Source organism: Scylla paramamosain, chromosome 11 (assembly GCF_035594125.1).
Source record: "Scylla paramamosain isolate STU-SP2022 chromosome 11, ASM3559412v1, whole genome shotgun sequence".
NCBI lineage: Eukaryota > Metazoa > Arthropoda > Malacostraca > Decapoda > Portunidae > Scylla > Scylla paramamosain.
In genome coordinates, this window is record NC_087161.1 from 23,563,791 (window position 1) to 23,591,054 (window position 27,264).

At 40.1% G+C, this 27,264-nt stretch overlaps 1 protein-coding gene across 8 annotated transcripts in view; it reads right to left on the minus strand.

The window, feature by feature from the left end:
- LOC135105088 (uncharacterized protein KIAA0930 homolog) overlaps positions 1 to 27,264 on the minus strand; it is a 76,052-nt gene that overhangs the window by 8,799 nt on the left and 39,989 nt on the right. For 4 of the 8 annotated variants that reach the window (XR_010270703.1, XR_010270702.1, XM_064013045.1 and 1 more), the window contains exons 2-10: positions 18,077 to 18,210; positions 8,625 to 8,923; positions 6,441 to 6,598; positions 6,066 to 6,245; positions 4,979 to 5,080; positions 4,624 to 4,764; positions 4,319 to 4,457; positions 4,072 to 4,178; positions 3,678 to 3,831 (exon numbers count right to left, since the gene is read on the minus strand). Coding sequence is in view for 6 of the 8 variants with exons in the window: in XM_064013045.1 (XP_063869115.1) it covers positions 3,678 to 3,831; positions 4,072 to 4,178; positions 4,319 to 4,457; positions 4,624 to 4,764; positions 4,979 to 5,080; positions 6,066 to 6,245; positions 6,441 to 6,598; positions 8,625 to 8,745 (1,102 nt within the window). In the remaining 2 variants the exon portion in view is untranslated. Of the gene's footprint in view, positions 1 to 3,677; positions 3,832 to 4,071; positions 4,179 to 4,318; positions 4,458 to 4,623; positions 4,765 to 4,978; positions 5,081 to 6,065; positions 6,246 to 6,440; positions 6,599 to 8,624; positions 9,466 to 11,640; positions 11,762 to 18,063; positions 18,211 to 27,264 lie in introns of those variants that run through there. The other 4 variants (XM_064013041.1, XM_064013040.1, XM_064013043.1 and 1 more) reach the window with 4 other exon arrangements.

Below are 27,264 nucleotides of genomic sequence, written 5' to 3' on the forward strand. Positions count from 1 at the left end.
CATCATCAGCCACACCTTCTTCACTTACCTCTGCTGTTACATTGCAAGGTGAGGTGTTTATGAATCACTATTCACTGTGTACAGTAATATATGGGATGTTGTTTAAAAAATAAACAAATAAATAATATTATGTAACATGCATCCTGACATTTTATACAGTGTGTGAAAGGATAAGTGACAGCCAGTGCTGTGACAGTAGTGCTGTGTGTCTACTACACGTGTGTGGAAAAAACTTTCTCTCTCTTATTATTCAATGTATAAATTAAATCACAAAACTCCAGTGCCAGATATCAAGGACCATGGCACTATGAATCAAATACTATAATGGCAAAAAAATAAATGAAAAGCTATCTACAAACTGGCATCATCTTGTACCCACTTACAAACCTCCTTTTCAGTATTAAGTACAGGATGCATTTATAACAATCTTTCATATACATAGTTGTTTTCATTACAATTCACAACTTGCAGATTTCATGTACAATTATGTATCATTTGGCTTTCATCCACTTATTACCAAATAAAGACTTTTGAGAGGGATGTCAGCCCGATATATAAATAGATGATGAGTGAAATTCCTGTAACTTAGGTTTCCTTCATATCCTCCTCTATTACATTTTTGAAATGCAATTCATCTAAGGGAATATGTAAGGAGTGAAACCTATGGCCTGATGAAAGTCTTACTTTGACTAAATCACAGGGCAGTGTTACAGTATTTTCTTGTATAAAGCACTGATAGTTATAAGTAGGAGGTTGGTGATGCATTCAGTAACATGGTATGTAAAAAGTTTAATTATTTGCAGGACAATTTAAGAAAAAATAAACAAGAGTACCTTGACTGAGTGCATATGCCAGCAATGTTGTAGTTTCAGTTATTAGGCCCCTATTCCATGCCAAGCACAATATAAGTGCACTCTGCTATAATGTAATGTTTTTCTCAATGTTTGGCTTGAAGGTGTAAAGGCAACTAAAAAGGAGTCACAGTATCTTGCCTTGGTTACCCCCATTTGGGAGGGTGTCAGCCTGCTGTATAAAGCAGTAGGTTTGGATATCTGGAAAGAATGGGTGACTGAGATGACAATAAGCATATTCAAAGTGGTATAGATGTTGTGAGTGTGAAGGAATGATCATTTGTTAAGGTGAAAAGTAAACAAGTTACTTATTTAACAATGAGAGAGAGAGAGAGAGAGAGAGAGAGAGAGAGAGAGAGAGAGAGAGAGAGAGAGAGAGAGAGAGAGAGAGAGAGAGAGAGAGAGAGAGAGAGAGAGAGAGAGAGAGAGAGAGAGAGAGAGAGAGAGAGAGAGAGATTGGGGGAGGGAGGAGGGGGAGTGATGGGAGAGAGGTGGAGTAATGGGGGAGAGGGAGGAGAGGGGGAAAGAGGGAGAGGGAGGGGGAAAGAGGGAGAGGGAGGGGGAAAGAGGGAGAGGGAGGGAGAAAGGGGAGGGAGAGAGGGGGAGAGAGAGAGACAAGGGGGAAGAAGAGGGAGAGAGGGGGGATAAGAGGGAGAGGGGGGATAAGAGGGAGAGTGGGAAGAGATGGGGGTGAGAGAGAGAGAGAGAGAGAGAGAGAGAGAGAGAGAGAGAGAGAGAGAGAGAGAGAGAGAGAGAGAGAGAGAGAGAGAGAGAGAGAGAGAGAGAGAGAGAGAGAGAGAGAGAGAGAGAGAGAGAGAGAGAGAGAGAGAGAGAGAGAGAGAGAGAGAGAGAGAGAGAGAGAGAGAGAGAGAGACTTGGATAGGTAAAAATTCAAACTATTCACTTTGAGTTCCCTGCCTTTGAGTTCTTTTTCTGGGCATTTATTTCTTCATTGTCAGCTTTTTGCCATCAGTTTGTAACATTTCAATGCCACACATATCTGATGGAGCACTAGCTAATAAGCATGTTAGCAACATTCTTGTCAGGACAACCAAACAGAACAACACACAAGCCAATATCATTTTTGGATACTCTGATGGTCTTGTAACAAAATGAGACATCAGTCAGACAGTCTGCTGCACTTCCAATAGCTGCTGTGATGTCTAAGTGCTTGATTCCTCTTTGTCACTTTGCCAAAAAGAACACAATTATTTTTTCATGTTCCATGAGTCAAGCACTTTGTCTCAAGTATCTCCTTGTGGACAGGGCAGCCTGGTAGCAAACTCTGCACTCAGGGTTGAAGAATACTGCCCCCATATTCCCTGTGCATCATAAAAGTTAACTGAGAACCCCTTTCTCTGCATTTTTATTACCATAGTAAGACAAGATGCATCTATCTGTGTGTGTGTGTGTGTGATATATATATATATATATATATATATATATATATATATATATATATATATATATATATATATATATATATATATATATATATATATATATATATATATATATATATGAAGATTTTTCTAAAGTTCCAGAAATTTCAAGTTCATCTGTACTTATAGGGGAAGTTGGTCAAAGTATATAGCTAGCCAGTTCACTTGTTTGGGAAGGTAGCCAATTGTATGATAAAAAACACATGTAAAATGAAGAACTGGATGAAAGCCAAATGTTCTTGATACCACCAATTTTAAATGAGGCTGTTTGAACTCCGAGGAGAGTAAGAAAATTTTGGTGCTGAATGTTTCAATAACCATACATTTTATGACAGGTTTTCTAATTTTTAGTGTGCCAGTACACTAGATCCTTAATCTGCATCATATGCACCAATCTGCTGAAAAGTCTTTAGAAATATAATTCAGTGTTTCTTTTCTTTAACACAGTTTAAGATATGAATGACACCTAAAGAGGCATGCACACAGATCCTACGGACTGGGAGAAATGGCCTATCAATTGTAATTTATCTTCATGAAGTACACCAGCAATTACTTTTTTGCAGTAAGATGGAAGGGAAATGCATGAATCTTAGACCCTTCTAATTGACAACCAATAATGAAATCACAGTTCTGTTTACTTAAACATTTTTCTAGTATGTAATTAGAAAATTAAAATTCAATTCAAAAGATAAAATCTAGCATACTAAGTTCAATGAGCAAACATGTTTATCACATAGGCACATTCTTATTATCAGAATGAAGGAACAGATTTATGCCAATGAACCTTGCATCCTTTTGACAGGCACTTACACCTTAATTCTTCTTGCCTGGTAAAAGAGGTAGGTTTATAGGTGGGTAAGTGTGATAACTGTATGACCTAAGCTCTATGCATAATATGCCATAATATCACGATACATATGCAATATCCATATTACTCATCATAACTATTACGATCAGTGCATCTAAAATGAAACTGCTAAAAGAAAAATTATACCACTCCTGCCACTCTCAAAACATTTGCACAAGTTTTATAAGGGAATTAAAAAAATTGCACACATTTGCGAGCCCCACCCATACACACACACACACACACACACACACACACACACACACACACACACACACACACACACACTTGCATTGTGCACTCATTGAAATTTATACAAGCCAGCCACCTATAATAAATCCTAAAGAAAAGAGAAAAATCTTGATATAAATAACATGATGACCATACAAGAATCAAGATCCATTCATTCTGAAAAACAGAGTAATTAAAATGGCTAAACATATAAAAAAGAATGTTGTTTCATGATTAACATTCTACTATTAACCCAAAACATACTAACGTTACCTCTATCCCTTATAGTAGTTAATCAATTCTTACCATCACGCACATCTCCAGACTCTATCTCATACAGGCCATCAGCAAAGTAGTCCAGACCCTCATTTTCAGAGCGTGATCTTGAACCCTCCGGCCTGGACTTCCACCCAGAATTGATAAAGGTATTGAAGTTTGCACTGGGGTCACTCAGGCGCCTCTGTGGGTGTCATGGACAAGTGATTATGCACATTTACCAGGTTACTGTGCTTAACATAATCTAACTACATGCACCAGGCTGAAATTTAGTTTATGTCCAACTTAAGTCCTCTGTGATGAAATCAATTTAACCAGACACTCTACCCTGGCCAAAATTAAAACTAATTTAATCTAATCTATTAATTTGTCAGACTGCCTATTCCTTAGTCATTCTAATGCTACAAATTAGCAAAGGACCCACCTGATGTCTATAAATGAATCTGTCCTCAGGCTCATCCTCCCAATCACAGTCCCACATATCTGTCAGACTCACTCCTGGCTCTGAGGTGGGGGTCTCCACACCTGAACCTGTACAAGCAAGGTTAATAACAGCAGCCAAGCAAACCTTATTTTATCAAAGTTATACAGAGCTCCTTTGTATAACTCTTAATTAATTTGCATGATTGTCTTTTCTTTTCTTTCTTTATAAACAATCTCCTTTTCCTTACCTTTTGGTTTTGTCACTGCCATTTCTGCATGTCCTTTGCCCTGAGGTCCCTTCATTCTCACAAACTCTATCCTTTGGTTGCTGTTGCCAGCAAACAGACCCATCATCATTCGCTGAGCCACCTTGCTGCTTAAACTTGCCTACATAAAAAGATATATTAAATTAAATTTTAAAAAGTTGTATATGACATGCTAAATGTTGATGCTTCTTGTAAATCTCATACTCATAACTCATCAATCAGGTCTCAATGAACATTACTTATGCTTAGAACTAAGGATGTTAAGCATCAACATGAAAGTAACTCACTCTGGCATCGTACACTCGTTTTAAAGCATCATATCTAATGGAACCCAGGAAGATCACCGCCTGACGGATGCCAGCATGGTCCGAGGCAACCAGCTCCACACAAACCATCTCTCCATCACGTACAAGCATATCAGCAAACACCTGTAAAATTAGCAGTCAGGCCTCCAATGACAGACCCTTAGTAAAACTAGTGCAAGAACAATATCATCAGTTTATCTTGCTTGGTATACAATATTTTATTGTTTGCAATGATAATTTAATCACAATATTACAATCTAATGCTATATAGCTTTCCACACACTTCTCAAAGTTAAGTTCCCAAACACTCATACCACAACTGCAGCAACATAATTACCTCATCAAAGTTGTCCACATGGAAACAGACGCTGGGGTAAGTTATCTCCTCAACCTCTCCTTTGGTGTCCATTCTGCGTCGACTTGGGCTGGCATACACTTTCTGAGAGTAAAAATTTGTGCAGTGGTGAATTTGAAAACAGTGGCTCTAAACAACATCAAAATGACACATTCTTAAGTTGCAGTTGTCATAAAGTTGCACAAATAATGTTGCTGACATTCAAACCAACCATGCCACCTCTCCTATGCACAGCAACACTAATATCTCCTGCATCCATCACACACACACACACACCTCAGACAATAACAATACACATACATTTTTTGTAGTACTGCCACTCAGGTGTTCCTTGCACTAATATGCCCTGTGCATCATCAAGGATGCCCTGGGAAGATGATGTCCAATCTACATCCCATATCACAAAAAAAATCCATTTGGTAATATCTCTAAATAAAACCTCTTTATCTTCAATCTAAACAACCTACAATTTCCCATACAGTTAATTCCTCCCTTTGCCCTGATTCATCCATTTTAAACCTCATTTCTGTATCTATTCCTCTATCCTCAGTAACTGCAATCCAAATTACTTAAAATATCTCATTTCCTCAAGCAAGTGAACATTTAAAATTATATTCTCCTACTATTCTCATACACTTTTCCTTATTTTTTCACTAATTTACTCAATTCCCCGTTTTCACAAACCCTTCCAAGCTCAATCTCCCTTTAAAACAATCACAAGAGCATTATCATTTACAAGTAACACCTGATTCAGATTCCATTCTTTATTGTCAGTTTTCAACAGATTTAAAACTCTCATTAAGATTCTTGCATAACCATCCATATATAAGCACTGAAAAATGTAAAGAGCATCCTTGCTCAAGTTAGCTGACAACTCACTCACACTATCCACCTGAACACATTGCACTCTACAATTCACATAAAAACTTCCCAAACCTTTCAACAATTTACTGTCTAACCTATGCAATCTTAAAGCAGTCCAGACACCTTCCCTATATATAATGCCATGTACTTTCTGTGTCCATGAAAATAAAGGTAGTAAAGCAAGAAGTGGCTCAGCAAAACTAACCTGTGAATGGCGACGCAGCACCTGCAGGTCCTTGGGGCTGGTGCGGGTGCAGACTGCCAAGGTGAGTGTGTAGTCAAACTGGTGGATGATGAGATTGAGGTAAACTGTCTCCTCCCAATCCACATCTGGATCCCCAATAGGCAGCTTGCGACTGTCTCTCCGATATACCTCCACCTCAGTCTGTTTAAGAGCAAAGATTGTTAATGGTTAATCAACATAATACATGTCTTAATTTTAAACAATATGCAATATGGCACTTAAAAGTGAGCAGAAGAAAAAAAACACTACAGATACACACCTTATGCTTTCATTCCTACATTTCATAGTTCAACATACCTCTTTAAACTCTGTAACTAAAGAATTAAGAAATCTCACCTGGTATTTTGGAATGTATCGAGAACCCTTAAGGTGTTTTTTTCTAATGAAGAACAAGAGATCATCAGCATCTGTAGATCTGTCAGTTTGGAAGAGGAAGTGACGCACAAAGAGGTCTGTCCAGTAGGTGGTTCCCTGCACCATGACGAACCCTGTGTCTGTAGAAATGACAATCACTTAAGCTCTCATTTTTTAACGTACACATCAATTATGAAATATACCTAACAACCTGTGCAAAATGATAACTATTCACTGAACTAAAGGAAAGTACTTGTATAAATGGATAATAGCTCAAATGGTAAATATGATTGAGAAACTAATTTTCAAATACAGTGGGGTAGTTGGCTTATGACCAATGTGCTATCTGACAAAAAAAAATAAAAATAAATAAATAAATAAATAAATAAATAAAAAAAAAAAAAAAAAAAAAAAAAAAATATATATATATATATATATATATATATATATATATATATATATATATATATATATATATATATATATATATATATATATATATATATATATATATATATATATATATATATATATATAAATAGATAAATATAAAAAAAAAAATATATAAAATATAAAAATAAATAAGGAAATTAATTTCATTTATTTTCTTATGTCAGCTACCTTGGTATACAACCAACTCATCACTTGAGTGATGGGTGAATATAATTATTTTTCTTTATTTTCATTTACTTATTTATTTATTTATTTGTTTTTTTTTTTTGTGGGGGGCTTTACAGGTACAGTTGCTAAAAGTACACACTTTGTTAAGCATTGTAGGGTAAAGATCATTGCTCTTATGTGGTTTACTGTAGTTTTAAGTGACATTTTTTTTATTTCTATTCTTTAGGTTTTTGAGAATAAAGTCTCACTATCCTACCATTTTTTCTACTTTTAATATCAATTTTGGAATGGATTACAGCTGCAAGCCAAGTATGCCAGTGTAATTGTATGCATGCACATCACATACACCACAACTTGTGTGGGATAAAAAAAATGGCCATAGACTGAACAAGGTTATCTATTACGTAGTGACAAGTTCAGATGATAATATCAATTTCAACAAATGAATTATCTTCCCAAACACTCAGTGCCAGATACAGTAAAAAGCCAATTGAAAGAATGTAGGGGAGAGCTTTAGTTGAAGAATAACTAGGAAATTCCTTTGAGGAGAAAAGTTCATGGTACATCTATGGGACTGAAGGCATATGACAATTACAACCAAAAATGTGACAATGGGTCACTCTACTGAGTGACTAGCACACAAGTTGGGGGGAGTGGATGTCTCCCAGGTACAGACTTTTGTGAATCTGGAGGTTCTAGTAACAAACATGGCAGTTGCAGGACATTATTCTTGGGAAATATGATAAATGACTGAACAAAGTTTAGGTTGCACCTGTCAACAGTGAATTAGCAAGAACTGCAGAACAGGTAACCATTTTTTGGATAAGCAACAATTTTAAAAGATGGAAAGAATTATGATACTTTCCCAGATGATTGTGTTGAGATGTCCTCTTTAGCCTCCCATTAAGAAAACAAGCTGAGAAATGGATCAGATTAAAATAAATATATAAGAAAATGAAGTTTCATTTTGAAATTAGCAGGATGTGGCATACCAAAAATTTACCAAACTATCAATGAAATTGGTCTAAGATTCTGATAAAACATAATACATTTCTTTAACATTACTTAAAATCATGACTAAAATTTGAAAATATATCAACCTATTAATTTACCTATAAACTGTATAACCCGAGAAGAAAAAATCAAGGATGTTACAAATGGAGTTACAAGGTTTTTAAAATAATAGGAAAATAGTGCCACAGGCAATGACTATTATCAGATCTTTCTCCTGACCTGACCTAACCTGCTGCTAAGTAATCCCTCTGCAGCAAACTCCATCACGGCCGCGGATACCCAAAACAGAACAACAGCCAGCTACACCCACACAGGCAACAGTTCACTAGAGGGCCAGACTAACCCAAGACCCACCAGCGGCACTAATAAACACATTCTCAACAAAACTTCACAGATGACTACCATACTACTCAGACGGATACAAATAACCGCATACAACCCAACACTGCTGGTTATGATACGCCTACCTATACCCCTGCACTGCTAACACATCCCCTGCTGGCTGTTGCTCCCTGCTGTTACAACGCTTACCGGAGTCCTTAGACATGAGACACTGCCGCATCTCCTTGGCACGCTGGAAGTTGATCTCCTCTATCAACTGCTCCAGCGCCGTCACGTTCCGCAAAATATCCTTAGCGCCAAGGCCGGCCATGGTGAGGGAGCGTTAGGCTAGTTGACAGGAGGGGAGTGAGTCATCGCGCCATGGCTGTCCATCCCCTAGCTAGCAGACGACGCGCGGAGGAGAGGTCGAGGGAGACACTGCCAGGGGGACTCAGGACCGGGGAGCCAAGCAGGAGAGGGTAGCAGGTGGTCAAATTCACTTATTCTCACTGCAATGCCGAGGAGAAATGCGCTTCAATTAATAACGTGAAAAATAGCGATGAAAGTAATGAGTTAGGCGAGCATGGATTCCAGTGTTCGCTAGTGAAGGTTGACGGGCCAAGGGTTATTCACCTCTCGTTCCAGCTGTCTTAACGAGCGATAGGGGGAATTCCTAGTTACATAAATCTATTGCATAAAACATAACAAAGTAATAGTCAAGATGGAAATCACGACCGATTAACGTGATATATTACTAGGAAGATGGAAACAAGTGAAAAAAGAGAAAAGAGAGATAATACGATGCAGAGCGACAGGGATGACACATGCAGGAGGTTTCTGGAGGAATGCAGTGCTAGCGATGGTGTGGGTGGGAAAGACAAATGCTCCGGCTAAGAATGTGGGCTGTTAAAGTGCATGTAATGAATAGTTAATACAGTTAGCGAGCATGCTAATTGGTGGGGAATGTGTGAAAATACGTAGTAAGAAATGGTAAGATTCCTATGTAATGATTGATACTCCCTCGCATAACGTTGTGGCGGTCAGTTTGTCACTGTATGGTCCATGTGGATGGCATGTCACGTTAATGACGCCTTGTTCTAGTTCTCCAAGAGTAATACAAATAAGTGTCCAGTGATGATACCCTGCTACATGAATCAATCATCCTCAAAACGTGTCGGGCACTTATTCTGCCTCGGCTCCAACATTCTCCAAGGCTCCAACATTCTGAGCGTACAAACAATGCAATAAAGGTTTATCTACTTTAATTATAGATTTCGCCTTTTGTCTATCCTCCTAGTCGTTTTAACGCAAGACGCATATAAATACTACTTCATTCAAGAAATAAAAAATACTTTTTTTTCTCTCTCTCTCTCTCTCTCTCTCTAAATGGCTGACTTCCACTATGAAATGCTAATAAATCTACTTCACACAACAAATGCGAGAGTACGAAAACAGCTGTGTCACTTCAATTGTGTCTAACCCATCTCTACCAATTTTCCACCTGATCTCCTTATATATATACGAGTATATATATATATATATATATATATATATATATATATATATATATATATATATATATATATATATATATATATATATATATATATATAAAGAACGAAGGAAAATTTATATCCCATGTTTTGGTGCGTTCTTCTCACTCATTATTCTACTTTATTTGCTACACTTCCAACCTCACATATTCCACCGACAATATAAATAGACTAATTCGTCAATACGACTCCATCATCATTTGTTTTAGTCATTGGAATCTAGATAAAACAAAGATATAAACATCAAGGAACAATTAAAGCAAATTAAAATAAAACTGAGCCAACATTAACTTCCTACAGACGCTGGTAATACGTATGTAAGTAATATCTATAAACAGATGGGCAAACTGAAAGTGCCAAAAAATTGTTAATATATTTTACGTAAAGTATTATCAGCACTTTAAAGATTTTTAATGTATTTTAATTTGACTGAACTCTATTTAAAATTGAATTTTCATTTTATCTGAATAATTCTAAATTCATTTCAATCCCTGCACAAACAAACGTGTAATGCATGTAATAATATGTAACAATGAGTTTTCCTTACATTGTACAAAACTAGCCAACACAGTCACCACACCTCAAAAAGCCTTGCGGTGAAAATGCCTCCTTTTCCTCCCACTCCGCTACCATACCGCTGGCCGCACTGTACACTCCTTCCTCCCTCTCCGCGCTGTTGTGGCGTAATTAATGGCGCTCCTAATGTCTCGAGGTCTGCTAAAGCTCTGGGGGATATTCTTTATGCCTAATTGCTGTCCCTGACGGCTTAAAAGGCAAGGCACCGCGTACTCTGGCCGCGTGAGTCCGTGGGCCCTAGGGAATGTATTTTAGCAATCTAAGATTCATAAGAACATAAAAATCTATGAAAATAAGGGATACTGCAAGAAGTTACTGGGCCTACACGTGGCAGTCCCTGTATAAAACTCGACTGTTAACTCTCTCTCTCTCTCTCTCTCTCTCTCTCTCTCTCTCTCTCTCTCTCTCTCTCTCTCTCTCTCTCTCTCTCTCTCTCTTTCTCTGTTCTTTTTCTGGCACGATTTTTCGAGACCCTACTATCTGCGTAATGGCTGTGGGGTTCAAAGAGAACACGCTTAGAATTTCCCGAGTTTCCTCATTGATATTAGGATCAGCAAAATTGTCTCCTGGAATTGAATTTGCAAATGATTTATACATCAATGTACAAAACCTCCAATAATCACAATGGTACAAACAGATATCTCGCCATGTCATAACACTCAATATTTTAAACAACTATATAAACATCAAAATAAACTTCAATAATATCAAAAGTTTCAAACAAACATTCTTCACTGTAATTCAGCCTCAAACTTTTACAGAATATCCTATAATCTAAAAAATTATCACTATAAATAAGTAAATAAATAAATAAATAAATAAATGAATACCCTACACGCAACATTGCAATAATGTGTGAATTATCTGTTTATCTATGATTTTCTGTCATAGTGTATGATACTTTTTTTTTCTTTAAGTCATTTATTGTACTGTGGGGCTCCAGCCAAAAAAAAAAAAAAAAAAATTCTCAATTTATCTGTATTCTACAATGAAATGGCAATAAAGTTATCTATATCTATAATCCTCGTTCATTCAACACGGGGCATAAACAATGACAACTCTTTCCGGACAGCATTGCAAACTTCAGCTCTACTCACGATTAAGACGAGGAGGAAATGGTTTATGTCATCCTCAGCCTCTTTTTGGACTTGCACCTATGAGATCCAATGCCTTTCTGTGGGATCTAGTTCCTTACAGTCCCATTTTTGAGTAATTTTTGCCCCTGAAAAGTTCATTCCATTAAGGTTTATTTTACAATACTTTTATATGTTACAGTAGGTCATTTCTAATATTCTGGCGAGGCAAATCATGTTCTCGCCCAATTAGGATTTAGGGGCGGAGTTTGGTGTCTTGTGGCAGCTGTCTGTCTTACCAGTGTATCTGTTTTTCTCCTCTTATCTGTTAGACATAAGACAGTTACTTGTATTGGCTGTGTTCCTTCTGATACTCCTCTGATAAACTTCTGAATCTCTTGTCTATATAATAAGTGATAAGTAATTCGATCTTGTTGTTCCTTACTTTTCGTAATCTTGTGATAAACTTTCGATTTTCTTGTCTGTTAGTTTTGTGATGTGTACTCGGATCTTCTTCCTCTTTCTCCCTTACTTCTTTTCTTGTTTTCGCGCATTGTTCTTTTCTCTATTTTCGTTCTTCCTTTTTTGTGGTCGTGTCTTCCAGAGTTACTACACTGGTTATTTCTTCCAGTTCTTTTCATGTCTTGTCCTTCTCTTTCTCTCTTCCCCCACCAGTTTCTCATTCTCATCTCTTCCTTACCTTTTTTTCCCTCTCTCTCTCTCTCTCTCTCTCTCTCTCTCTCTCTCTCTCTCTCTCTCTCTCTCTCTCTCTCTCTCTCTCTCTCTCTCTCTCTCACACGAAAAAAAAAAAACACTATTGTCTTGTCTCCTGGAGGTGACGGGAGAGTCGGCGGTACAGCACATTGTCTTATCTTGCATGTGTATACGTGTAACAATGAGTTTCCGCGCCCTGTGTCCTCTCGTGTGGCAACAGAATGTCCTTTGCAGAGGCGGGAATAGTCTAGAAGTATATGCAACATCTCCAGTTTGAAGCTACTTACGTCCGTATTTTTAAACATTACGGCATCTTACACTCCGAGCTATGTCAGGCGGTCGCGTGGTGCATAATGCTTCAGGATACTACTGGAATGAATACAGGACGCTATTCAGAGAGGAACAAAATTAAACTGAAGGCGACAAGCGTTAGCAGGTTGCAGAGTATTCGTGTCGCGGTGTGTTGTCTTAAAAAAACGACATCCTGAGCCGTGAAGGAGCAATGGAATTCAGAACTTCTAGTGCCTTAGGTTTATTTCTGCTTAATAAAATATTTAACAGTTACATAAATGAAGCTGGAAGTATCATGGTATCACCGGGGACTAGAGGACTGATGTTGAAGTACAGTGAGGACCTTCGATTCCAGTTCAGAGCTGAAGTTCCAAAAATACTACTAGAATCGAAAAAATTTTCAGTTACTGAATTAACTTAATTTTGTAGTCAGTCATATAATTCATAAAAACACGAAAAAAAAAAAAAAAAAACAGACGGGAGGGTGCAAGAAGCCAGTAGCTACACATGACAGTAACTGATGTCAGCTCTTCGGACGTAAATAAGAACGCAACTGAAATAAATAAATTAATGAATATACAAACAAAAAAAAAAAAGAAAAAATACGGGAACTGTAAGAAGCCAGTAAGTCTACACATTGCAACACCTGATATCGATTCTTGAGATGTGAATAGAAACACAATTAAACAAATTAAACTAAATAAAGGAATAAATACAAAATAAACAAATAAGTAAATATATCAAAAAATATATAAATAAATAAATAAATAAATAAATAAATATGAATAAATACGTAAAAAAAATAAGAGAAGCCGCAAGAAACTAGTAGGCCTACACACGGCAATGGCTGATATCGATTCTTGCAACTTGATAAGAGCAAATACAAGCGAATTTCTTTCAATAATCCGTAATACCTATCCACGATTCCCCAGGAGGCACCCGCACAAAATTGCGTGCGTCAGGCCGCCGCTGGACACACGTAAAAGGTTTCCAGCATGAGAGGATAATCTGCGTGTAATTCCTTACCGCAGTGTGGCTGAGTCTCTATATTTCACTTAAAAGCATTCCGATCTCATTGCCTTGGTGATCGACTGTTTGAGTTCACAGGCTTGATTTATGTAGATTACTCGCTTATTGCTGTAATGCTGTTATATATCGCTGCCGTTTGGGGTAATGTCAATATGTATCGCCTCGCTCTGGGATTATTTGCTGTGTAGTGTTATGATGGAGAACTGGAGCCGCCACAGCAACACAGGGCGGCCCCTCATGGATGCTGTCATCTATGTTCTTCAACCCTTTATTCTCTCTTCAGGACTACCGCTATCTTTCAAGGCTAGAGATGATGTAGAATTCTTGTTGAACTGTCAATATAATAATGAAGACCTTATAAACCATAATAATTTCCACTAGAGCATAGTGGGAATAGCCGCGACAGGACACTAATGTTTAAGAATATTTTTCTATGCCAGGTAATTCAGGGTCCAAGAAGCGTGTTTGATGAGACCACATGAACGATAGATAGATAGACAGATATATAGATATATAGATAGATAGATAGATAGATAGATAGATAGATAGATAGATAGACAGACAGATATAGATGGATGGATGGATGGATGGATGGATGGATAAATAGATAGAACGATAGATAGAACGATAGATAGATGGATGTAAATAGATACATAAATAAATAGATAAATAAATAAATATGTAAATTAGTAAACAGACTAATAACAGAGAGAGAGAGAGAGAGAGAGGAGAGAGAGAGAGAGAGAGAGAGAGAGAGAGAGAGAGAGAGAGAGAGAGAGAGAGAGAGAGAGAGAGAGAGAGAGAGAGAATTTTCACAAAACACACCTGCACACCTTTCAAAACTGAGCACCAGAAATTCAAAACTTTTCGGTCAACAAGTATCATGTAGTCATTAGCCAGATTGCTCTTTTCCCCGCCCCTTTCCTCCCTTCCCTCTCCCTCTCCCTCTCTTTCTCTTTTCTCTCGTAACCTGGCCCATTTAATCTACACATAGGACACGTGACCAGTATTGCGTGCACAGTATTGCGTGCAGTGTTCGTTGAGTGTTGTGCTCCACTAGAACAACACTTACGCACTCTTGCTAAATCTGATCCATCGGAAACTGGAGGTCGAGGAAAGATGTTCTGATCAAAAGCGTGATGGGAAGGAGACGTGGAGGGAGAAAGGTGAGGTTTGAAGGCTACGAAGGCAAGTAAAGAAGGAAGATGTGTGAAGGAAAAGAGACGTGTTGAGGAGGTAAGGGTGAACACTCAGGGAAGTATAAGAGTGGAGGAAGGTAAGGAAGGAAGGAGAGAGATAATGGTAGAGCATTTAAAAAAAAAAAAAAAATATGTAGTAGGGGCACCGGTCAAGGGCAACAAAACTGCAATAATAATAAAAAAAAGTCCCAATGAGGTGCCAGTCTGGAAGTGGAAGTAAAAAATACAGGATGTGTCTTGAAACTTCCCTCTTGAAAGAGTTCAAGTCATAGGAAAGTTGAAATACAGAAGCAGGCAGGGAGTTTCAGAGTTTACCAGAGAAAGGGGATGAATGACTGAGAATACTGGTTAACTCTTGCATTAGAGATGTGCACAGAATAGGGGTGCATTAGAGAGGTGCACAGAATAGGGATGAGAGAAAGAAAGTCTTGTGCAGCGAGGGCACGGGAGGAGGGGAGGCATGCAGTTAACAAGATCAGAAGAGCAGTTGGCATGAAAATAGCGGTAGAAGATAACAAGAGATGCAACGCTGCGGCGATGAGAAAGGGGCTGAAGACAGTCAGTTACAGGAGAGGAGTTGATAAGACGAAAAATTTTGATTTTACCATGTATGAGTGGAACCCCCCATACATAAATATGGAGATAAAACATGTGAAAAAATGTGGAGGAGGACATGAAAGAGAGATAAGCAATGGTGAAGGCTGAGGGAGGCATAGAAAGGAGATATGAAGGAAGGTGCGGAGGAAAGGAGAGGTAATAGTGAAGGATGTGGAGGTAAAACGTGAAAAAAATGGAGAGGAGGAAAAAAACAAGGATGGGAATAGTGGAAAATGAAGTGGAATGGTGATGTGAAGGAAATGAAAGGTAAGTACAGAGGTAGTGAAGAAAAAAATAGGAAAAGGGGATGTCGAAGACGACTGGAGGGAAGCAAAGAGGCAATAGAGGAGGAGGTGGAGATACGCAGCATGGAAAAAGGGAGATGTAGAGGAAAGAATGGGAGGAACGGAAGGAGGTAATGGTAGAAGGTGTGAATTATAAAATAGGAGATGGAGGGAAGAAGAGAAATGGAGGGATGGAGAGAACTAAGTGTGTATCATATAGGAGAGAGAGAGAGAGAGAGAGAGAGAGAGAGAGAGAGAGAGAGAGAGAGAGAGAGAGAGAGAGAGAGAGAGAGAGAGAGAGAGAGTGAAAAGGAATGTAGAGAAAGACACATAGAGAAGAGAAATAAGAGTGGAAGATGGAGAGACAGAAAAAAAAAAAAAATAAAGGAGATGTAAAGGACCACGGAGACACGGAGGGATGGAGGAAAGGTGCTGAGGAAGACATGGAGAGGGGAGAGAAGGGGAAGAGAGAAACACGGGCACAGAGGGACAGAGGGACGGGGAGAGAACTGAAGCTTCCCGTTAAAGTAGTGTCTCCGTGTCCCTGGTGAGGGGGGTGAGGGTGAGGGGATGAGAGGCTGGTCTTCCCCTTTTACCTTCCCCCCCTCACCTCACCACCACCCTAGAGTAGCGGTCTGACACTGAGCGACACTGACTCCCGCTCTTCGTCTGGTTGTGTTTTGCAGAGTACACACTCCACATTAATGATTATACTTAGGCTCGTTTTCTTAAACGTTGGGGACTTTCACTGGGACTTTTCTCAGAGACTATATAAATTATTGGTCGGGTTCTCATGCTTTTCTTCTTCTTCTTCTTCTTCTTCTTCTTCTTCTTCTTCTTCTTCTTCTGACAATGCAGAAACCATGTTAAGCTATCATAAGAATAATAAAAAAAACACTCTAGGAAACCATAATAACTTCAGTGTAAGGCCGTGGGAGATTGTGAAGGCAACACGTGGAAATGTTTCTGAATACGGTTCTTAGTGTCATATTTATAGTTACTAGAATGTAAACTCCCAAATAGAAATCGTGTGAGTAATACTTAAAAGCATTCTCCTGTTATTTGTAGTTATATTCATCTTGCTTTATTGGTGCGAATATGCTTTTGAGTGTAAACCAGACGATACACTTATAAGTAAAGGAAAAAAAGACCACTGTGTTTTTAGATTCCCAAAACATTAATCCTGTGAATAACATTTAAATAAAGAGGTCAATGTGTACATGCATACTCTTCCCTTTTGAATATGTGAACTGACGAGTAAAAACTCACGGGAAAAGAGAGGCTGTACCTGTATCCAGTTTCCAGTAATAATGTTGAGGCACTATGTCGTTCGGTGTGATCCATTTTATTGTTTATAACTAAGCTACTAACATTTCTACCGTCATTTTGCTAAACGGAAGAAAACAGGATTAAAGTTAAATATGAGGCAACACTAAAGTCCAATCCAGCTCACCTCTTTTCTCTCCTGTGAATTGTGATGACCGAGCTATTTATTGTTTACAGCTACACCACTAACATTTCTACCGTCATTTTGCGTAACAGGAGGAAACACAAGTATAAGAAAACATTAATTAAAGTTCTCTTAATCCAGCTTACCTCTCTTTTCTCCTCTAAACCATGAACATCGAACTCTTTGTTGTTTATTTAACTACGCTACTGACATTTCCAACAGCTTCTATGAAGTTAGGCGTTCTGAGACGTCTCCACCAGTTTTTCTCACCCCCCCAGCTGCTAACTCTGTACAAGGGCCTTATGTATGGAGTTCCACTCATACTCATACTGCTCTTCTAGACAGGGTGGAATCAACAGCTTTTCGTCTCATCAACTCCTCTCCTCTAACTGACTGTCTTCAGCCTCTCTCTCACCACCGCAATGTTGCATATCTAACTATCTTCTACCGCTATTTTCATGCTAACTGCTCTTCTGATCTTGCTAACTGAATGCCTCCCCTCCTCCCGCGGCCTTGCTGCACAAGACTTTCTTCTTTCTCTCACCCCTATTCTGTCCACCTCTCTAATGCAAGAGTTAACCAGTATTCTCAATCATTCATTCCTTTCTCTGGTAAACTCTGGAACCCCCTGCCTGTTTCTGTATTTCCACCTTCCTATGACTTGAATTCCTTCAAGAGGGAGGTTTCAAGACACTTATCCATCAATTTTTGACTACTGCTTTGACCCTTTTATGGGATTGGCATTTCAGTGGGCATTTTTTTTATTGGATTTTTGTTGCCCTTGGCCAGTGTCCCTCCTACATAAAAAAAAAAAAATTGCTTAAGAGAAGGCAATACAAGTAGAATTACGTAGAAAACAACACAATAGACCAAACTGACTTACCTCTCAACCTCACCTGTGAACTATGAACACCAAACCTACAGACATCGCTGAGACAGATGATGGTCGGGCGGAAGGGACACCAAGGGGGTAGCTGGGAGACACAACGATGAACTCTTCCCTCAGGTCCCTCACACCCTCATCTCGCACCTGCATGAAGGGAAGGCAGGGTCAGGGTCATTGTTCACCTACGGAAGTCTAATGTCAGTTACCTTCTGCCGCCATTGCAACAGCTGATGTCATTATTAAGCGTTTCCTTCCCTCCCCCCCTCAACTCTCCGTCCTTCCTGCCTTCCCTCCCGTTGTCGTTCTTCTCTAGTTCTCTCACTCTCCCTTCCCATCCTGTTGTCCTTCCCTCAGTGTTCCTTCCCATTCACTGCTGTTCTTCCCTCATTTCCTCCTGCCGTCCTTTTCTCAGCCTCTTATTCTTCCCTCAGCCTCCCTCACTTCCCTCCTGCCGTTCTTCCCGTCTTTCCCTCCTCCTCCCCTTCTCTCACTCTCCATCATTTCCCCCCTACTGTTCTTCCTATCTTTAACTCTCTCTTTCGTCCTTTCCTCATTTTCAACCTTCTGTCGTTCCTGCCTTCTGCTAATGTCCTTCCCTCCCTCCCTCCTGCCTTCCTTCCCGTCTTTCCCTCCTCCTCTTGTCCTACCCACAGCCTCCTATCCTTCCCTCAGCCTCCCGTCCTTTCCTCCTGCCTTCCTTTCCATCTTTCCCTCCTCTTCCCGTCCCTCCCTCAGCCTCCTATCCTTCCCTCAGCCTCCCGTCCTTTCCTTCTGCCTTACTTCCCGTCTTTCCCTCCTCCTCTCGTCTCCCCCTCAGCCTCCTTCACTACCCACCTCCGCCCCCTCCCCCCCCGGCCTGCGTAACGTAGTACTTTCGCCTCGTCGTTCTGCGGGCCGTAAACCACTACAGACAGGCTGTTACGTGCGTCAAGCGGCGCGGCGGGTTTTGCAAGTTAAGGTTTAAACATCGTGATGTGTTTTATTGATTATCATGTTTATTTGTCGTGAAACAGGTGGAATAAATAACCTATCTGGAACCTCTCCCAGTGCATTTCATCACTTGGGTTTTCTCTGAGCTTCGATGTTTCTTTTTAGTTTTCATTTGAGTAAATTTATGTCGTGAATAGTGCGGGGTTTTATTTGTGATGACAGAGAGAAGTTAGTGAGGGAGTCGTTACGCTTCCCTCGGGAGTGCACATAACTACTGGGAGCTGACCTGAGGCATGGGAAGCAGTGTCGGGGCACCAGGACACTACTCGCCTACCTTTAAGGCTACCTGGCAACACCTGTGCGTTGCTTACTCTATGAAACAGGCAAGCGGACACTCTCAAACAGATGAAGGAAAATGTTCTTAAAATCTACGAATGGTCGTTATCAGCAGTGGTGAGTGTAGGGCACGAAGGGGAACCAGTGCATATAAATGTTCTGTGCGGAGCGGGGAAGCCGGTTGGCGGCGTGTGGCAAGGCGCATCAGCACATGCGCTATCCTGGGGTCGGAAGACAAATCAATGGGCAGTGTGCGTCTGCTCTACGTGAGGTTGAGGCGGGTGGTAGGGTTCTCTCCGGCAATCTCGTAGCCACTTAACTGGCTTGATTAGATTCTGAAAAAAAGATTGTACAGAGCTGTAGCCCTGCGGTCACCTCGCTCAGGCGACCAGCAGCAGCTGTGGCCCGGGTGACGGCGGGGACGCTGGGAGAAAACAGCTGATTCAGTGTTATATCTGCGGTGAAATAGTGGTGTGGGGATGTGTGGTGGTGTGCCGCCGCCGTGTGGTGTGTCATAGTGGTGTTGTGATGGTGTGAGCATAACCCGGGACTGTCAGCTGCCCCAGAGCGTGCCCCGCGCGAGGCGGCCCTGTGCCTCGCCTCTCACACGGGAACTGCCGCTCAACACTCTTCCCTTCGGTGCTCCTCGGTGGAATATTACTCGGAAAATAAGGTTCGTCAGTTGAAAAATTAAACCAACCAGTTAAACCACCGAAGACTGAGCGGGGAGAAGGAGAAGGAGGAGCTCGGTGGTGAGGTGAGGAGGAGGAGGAAGCTTGGGAGAGGCAAAGAGTGAGAAGAGAGGCTCTCTCCCCAACGCTCACCAGCTCATCCACGCTCACCATCTCCTGACGCTCACCATGGCGGAGGACGACGTGCTCTTCGACGAGGTGTACGACGTCTGCGAGATCATCGGAAAGTGAGTTGCCTTCCTGTCACTCCACGGCTGAGGCGGGGGAGGGAAAGTGGGCGGGCGGAAGAGATACGGAAGGAAGCGGGCGGGAGGATAGGCAGGGGGAGGGGGAAGGATGGCAGGAGGGGATGGAGGAGGCGATATTCACTGTAGTTGAGTTTGGGGATGATGGAGCAGTTGGTTGCGCCATAAGACGAGAACCGTGATGGTGCAGGGGGACGAGGAAGAGGAAGGGGACGAGTGGTGGTGATAGGGGCGTGAATTATGTTGATTGTTTATCGCCCCCACACGGCAGACGATTGGGAGGCGAGAGGGAGTCTAGAGGGGACCCGAATGCTGGCAAAGAGGCTGAAGCAGGGGCGACGGAGGCTGTGGCGGCTGATTCAATGGGGGTTGGTAGGGTGACTTAAAGGATAAAACACGGAGAAGACAGGAATTGATGATGCGTTAAGTAGACGTGTGTGCGTGAGGGTAGAGGGAACATGGGGGCGGAGAGAGAGAGAGAGAGAGAGAGAGAGAGAGAGAGAGAGAGAGAGAGAGAGAGAGAGAGAGAGAGAGAGAGAGAGAGAGATAAAAGTAGATGATTGATGACGAAAATAGAAGTAGGTGTCACGAACATTTGAAACAATAATTGAAGAGTCTACACATGGAAATAACAATAATAATAATAATAATAAAATATTTGTGATTGTTTTAAAGAAAGTGGTTTCCTATCCAAACAACCAACCACTTTCTTCCTACCACGTAACAAGATTCTTAAAAACTATACAAGCACAAACACTTGCTACACGTTTCGTCATCCCATCTCTTACGTTGAATTAGCTATAGTAGATTTACTGAGGGTTTTCAAGGGTGACTGCATTTTCTAGAGATAAGTAAAAAAAGAAAAATGTACACTGTCAACAGGAAAAGACTTACGTAAACCTAACCAATCACCTCAGTAGCCTTTGAAAGAAATGCTAATGAGAGGACAAAACAATCAAGAATACAGACATAAGAACAAACTGTGATTCATAAATAACACACTGACTTAATTCTGTCCTTTCATAAAACTGTGAAGCCAAAGGAAAAAGAAAACTATGCAGCCAAAGAAAAGCTCACATAATCGGCTGTATTCCGTATTAGCGGCTGGTAAATATAACAGTAAAACAGGCACTGAATTGAGGGCGCGCTGTATGTGGTGGTGCCTTCCTTCTTTCTTTCCTTCAAGCCTCACATAACCTCTTTAAAGACTGAAACACTCCTCCCCAAGCCCCAGCAAAGAGTCAATACCTAGATTCGCTGTTATGTGGAGAAGTTAACCCCTTCACTGCGATATGCAATACTTCACGACACTTGCACAGAATAAACTCTCCACAAACACTGTACAGGGAAAGAAGAAAGGGATTAATAGAATATATTATGTATCATTAATTTAGCCGTTCACGGCATTGACTCATAAAACCACCTAACAAACTCTTTATTATCACCTACTGTACGAAAAAAAGAAAAGGATTAAATGAATAGATTACGATTTATTTTCCGATTTCTAGCTACCATAATATTAAAAGATGACTGTAGAAAGGAAAAAAATATCACTCAAAAAAATAAATTGACCTTTCTCTTGCTTTTTTCCTCCCTTTATTTTCTCTCTCTCTCTCTCTCTCTCTCTCTCTCTCTCTCTCTCTCTCTCTCTCTCTCTCTCTCTCTCTCTCTCTCTCTCTCTCCTTTTTTTGCCGGACGGCATTAAGAACGGTTTTTTTTTACGCTCCCTTTTTCATTTCCCCTTGGCCGCTCTCCCTATTAGATAAAAAAAATCATAAAAATGGTCTGTGAATATAAAACTGAGTTCAATAACAGTGGAAAGCTTAAGCCAAGATGACATTTGATGCAACTCATGACATCTGCGGCTGGTTACGAGAGAGAGAGAGAGAGAGAGAGAGAGAGAGAGAGAGAGAGAGAGAGAGAGAGAGAGAGAGAGAGAGAGAGAGAGAGAGAGAGAGAGAGAGAGAGAGAGAGAGAGAGAGAGAGAGAGAGACCTACCTTCATCCATCACCACACACACACACCACAGACATACATCTGACAGCAAACAGGGGACGTCATCAGATGCACGCAGCACATTGATAAATCTTGGGATAAACAAACCAGGTTATTGATCCAGCGAGGGTGCCCAAGTGTTCGAACATGCAGGGACGTGAAGGAAGCAAGGAAGGAAGGAAAGAGGGATGGAGAGCACATGAGGTGTAACCCGCGCTGGGCCCCTCATCAGTCAAGAAATAATGGGCAAGTTTGATGGGTGTTGGTAAGATTGCTGCTCTTGTTTCTGTGGGTTTGTTATTTTGATTTTTGTTTCGTGTTCTTGTTTTCTGTTATACTGTTTCACTTGATATCCTTTCTCCTCCTTCTCCTCCTCTTCTCAAACTTCCTGTTAAACACACTATACTTCCTGCATAATCTTGCGTAAAGAAATAATTCCTTTTCTCCTCCCCCTCTCCCTTCTCCGCTTCTCAGACAAACCTCCTGTTACCCATACTATATTTCCTACATAATCCTGCGTAAAGAAAGAAATCCTGTCCTCCTCCTCCTCCTCCTCCGAGTCCCACAGATACAGTGGAAGCAGGTCGGTGGATGTAGGAATAAAGCGGACTAGAAGGGGTAGGGGTGGTGGTGGTGGTGGTCTCAAGTAACTAGGCATAATCTACTTGGCGGTGTCTGCGTAATCGAGTGTTGGGGTGCTGGGGAAGCGGAGCCATTATGTGGAGTGATAAAATTTACTACTCGTTTATTGTGAAATTCTGCAGACCTCACGCGACAGTCAGAGAGAGAGAGAGAGAGAGAGAGAGAGAGAGAGAGAGAGAGAGAGAGAGAGAGAGAGAGAGAGAGAGAGAGAGAGAGAGAGAGAGAGAAATATAAGACAGTTAGTTACCTATCTCTCTTGCTAAAAGGAAATATTTTACAACCACTTCGTACCTGCAGATTTCCCCTCCATTCCCCGCCCCCTCTACCCTTTACCCAATGAAAGAAAAACTAATTACATTCATTACTTTATTTTCCTTGGTTATGGTAATTATGCGTGAAGTCACAAGCAGCACAGGAGCAAGAGTATCTCCCAAAACTCTTCCGCTAACATTAGTGCAGTGATCCTAAGGGGCTGCCTGATGTCTTCCTGCAGCTTCCCGTGTGTCCTTATGTTCTTATGAATAAGAATACGTGAGGAATGTGCTGAGGAGGTATAGAGGAGTAGAGAAATGGGTCATATACTTAAAAGAGCATCAGAGTTGAAGGTACAAAAGTTGGGCGAGGGTCATATTCATAAGCTATCCAACCCCGTAAGATAAAAAGTAAGACGTCCAACCCTTTAGGAGGTAAACATATCACGCAGGGAAGCCACAGAACGCCTGACTTCTGATCTTTCTAAAATTTCTGATTGGGGCAGAGCAAAATTGGTATTGTTCAATGCCTCAAAAACTCAATTCCTCCATCTATCAACTCGACACAACCTTCCAGACAACTATCCCCTCTTCTTCAATGACACTCAACTGTCCCCCTCTTCTACACTGAACATCCTCGGTCTGTCCTTTACTTATAATCTGAACTGGAAACTTCACATCTCATCTCTAGCTAAAACAGCTTCTATGAAGTTAGGTGTTCTGAGACGTCTCCGCCAGTTTTTCTCTCACCCCCAGCTGCTAACTTTGTACAAGGGCCTTATCCGTCCATGTATGGAGTATGCTTCACATGTCTGGGGGGGGTTCCACTCGTACTGCTCTTCTAGACAGGGTGGAATCAAAAGCTTTTCGTCTCATCAACTCCTCTCCTCTAACTGACTGTCTTCAGCCTCTCTCTCACCGCCTCAACGTTGCATATCTAGCTGTCTTCTGCCGCTATTTTCATGCTAACTGCTCTTCTGATCTTGGTAGCTGCATGCCTCCCCTCCTTCCGCGGCCTCGCTGCACAAGACTTTCTTCTTTCTCTCACCCCTATTCTGTCCACCTCTCTAACGCAAGAGTTAACCAGTATTCTCACTCATTCATCCCTTTCTCTGGTAAACTCTGGAACTCCCTGCCTGCTTCTGTATTTCCACCTTCCTATGACTTGAATTCCTTCAAGAGGGAGGTTTCAAGACACTTATCCACCAATTTTTGACCACTGCTTTGACCCTTTTATGGGATTGGCATTTCAGTAGGCATTTTTTTTATTAGATTTTTGTTGCCCTTGGCCAGTGTCCTTCCTACATAAAAAAAAATAATAAAATAAATAAATAAATAAATATTAAAGTTAAAACAAGATGATAAATAAAATAAGATAACGAAATAGAAATAAGATGAGAAATAAGGATGTTAAATGAAATGATGATGATGATGATGAGGATACAGTAAAGTGGAGGAGATGAGGCGGCTTTAATGTGCCGCTTATCTCCATTTCCTTGGCCTTTGAGGAGATGTAGAAGGCATATCATTTAATATTCAACCATTAAGTATTGAGGAACACAGAGACTCAGCTTCGTCTCTCATTCCCCTGAAGTATTGCACTCTACCCAGACACTCACTCACTCACTTCCTGGACTGGGCGGGTTTTGTCAGCTCAGTAAGGAAGCAATGGAGGAATTGAAAGTAGTATTTGCTTATCCCAGTACAAGTGTAGGTATAAAGTATTTCCTCTTGGCTGTATTCAACTTTGGTTTTTGCGACAAGTTACATTAAGGGTGAAAGTTGGTTGCTTCCAGACCTAAGTCAACTTCGTTTCTAGGTGTCTTTCTCCATTTTTACTTTCTGGAGAACAGTAGCATAGCGGTTATATATATATATATATATATATATATATATATATATATATATATATATATATATATATATATATATATATATATATATATATATATATATGTGTAAGTCGTTGGTCGCTTCCTTCGTGCTTAAAATAATAATAAAAACAATGCGAAGAATGAAATATTTTTTCATGTTTCTAGTAACTTATCCCGAACATGAACGCTGAGTACAGTAAAATAAATAAATATATATATATATATATATATATATATATATATATATATATATATATATATATATATATATATATATATATATATATATATATATATATATATATAAACAAACAAACAGACAAGAAAGTGAAATACAACATACGTCTACAATTGTACTGGCAAAAACACGAAAAGAAAATACTATATTCAAATGTTCCTAAGGATGACAGCACTGCATTCACTTTCACGGTTTCGCAGCGGCCATCAGTCTTACGTTATCTGATCTGCTGTCAACTCCATACAAAAGTTTTCTCTTGACAGATTTTAGAACATACGAATTCAGATTTGAAGTTGAAAGCTAAACACTGTGGAAACAAATGTGACTAAGGATTTCTTCCCACAGCTACTTAAATAACTTTTAAACACTTATTTTTAGTATACTAACGTCTCTTGACATAGTTTGGCTAAAAAGAACATAAATCAATAATCTCATTTTTTTTTTTTTATATAAAAACTAAGATTTATTTTTGTTTATTTTTCTTATCTATTAATTTATCTTAAAGCTCTAAAACGTAACCTTCTAACTGCTGTGGCTCCTCCTGAAACTCAGTCAAACGTTGTGGTTCAGGTTTACTGTATATTTCCAAAGACACCACTGACTATATAGAGTCACGTATTTTTATTTATTTACTTATTTATTTATTATTATTATTATTATTATTATTATTATTATTATTATTATTATTATTATTATTATTATATTTTATTTCTTATTATTTTTTTTAGTAGAAGTAAGCAAGCATACTCCTCTCACACTGCCCCTCGCCCCCCCCCCAAAAAAAAGCCCCACCACAAAAAAAAGAAAAAAAAGTTATGTTATTAGTAGTTAACGGATCAACAAGCGACGGCCGCAGCAGTGAGCGGATTAACTGACTTCTGACCTTCAAAGTACAGTACTGCCAGGGAAAAGAACAAACTTAGAAAAACCCTCTTGCGTTCCCTCATCAATCAAGCGTCTACTTTATACTTCCAAATGAGATTGTTTCCCATGTTGACAGTGGTAAGTTCAAAGCAAAGTTTACATCTTCCTCTCAACTCGTTAGGGACTGTTTGGTCTGCTCCCTCGTTTCTTTCGTCTCCTATTTTTACTGTTTGGTTTAGTTTTTAGATCCTTGTCTACTCATTATGGATATGTACGAAGTTATTATCGTTCCTCCTCCTCCTCCTCCTCCTCCTCCTCCTCCTCCTCCTCCTCCTCCTTCTCTTCTTCCTCCTCCTACTTCTCCCAAACAACATAGTAAGGATCTCAGGATCTGTTGCTATTTGAACTTCCTTTATATTCCTGTATATACCTCCTCCTCTTCCTTTTCCTCCTGGTGATACTTCGTTCCTTCGTTATCATCAGTAAAGTCTAACATGCATCACTGTAAATTCAATCTGGCATCACTGCTAAAAGAGATCAAATAAACAAATAAATAGATAATATAAATAGTCAATACACGAACTGTACGTACGTAAGAGAATTATTTATACCACCGGTGTATTGTGGAGCTCAGGTCTTGCGTATGATTCAATTTAACGTAGTGAATTACGGGTGGCTAATAATAGGAATGTTTCGTTACCTGGGCAGTTATTTGGGAGCTGAAGGCATAGCGTAGATTAACTCACACACACACACACACACACACACACACACACACACACACACACAAGGATGAGACAACTATGTGTGTGTGTGTGTGTGTGTGTGTGTGTGTGTGTGTGTGTGTCATGCACGTTCGTGAGCATTTTTCATTACAATTAGGCAGATTTCATGTTCACACACGTCACGGAGGAAAATATTTAATCGTAACTTAGGCGAGGGAAGGTCACGTGAAGGGAGGGCGGCCGTCAGACACAGAGGGCGGGGAGGGGGGCGACAGGGTGACACAGAGGGCGTGGGAGACGAGTGAGGGGGTGGATTGGGGGGTGAAGGCTGCATTTATCGAAGCGGACGGGATTGCCTGATAGGATTGAAGGAAAAACCCATCAGTGTCAGTGTCATTACGTCTCA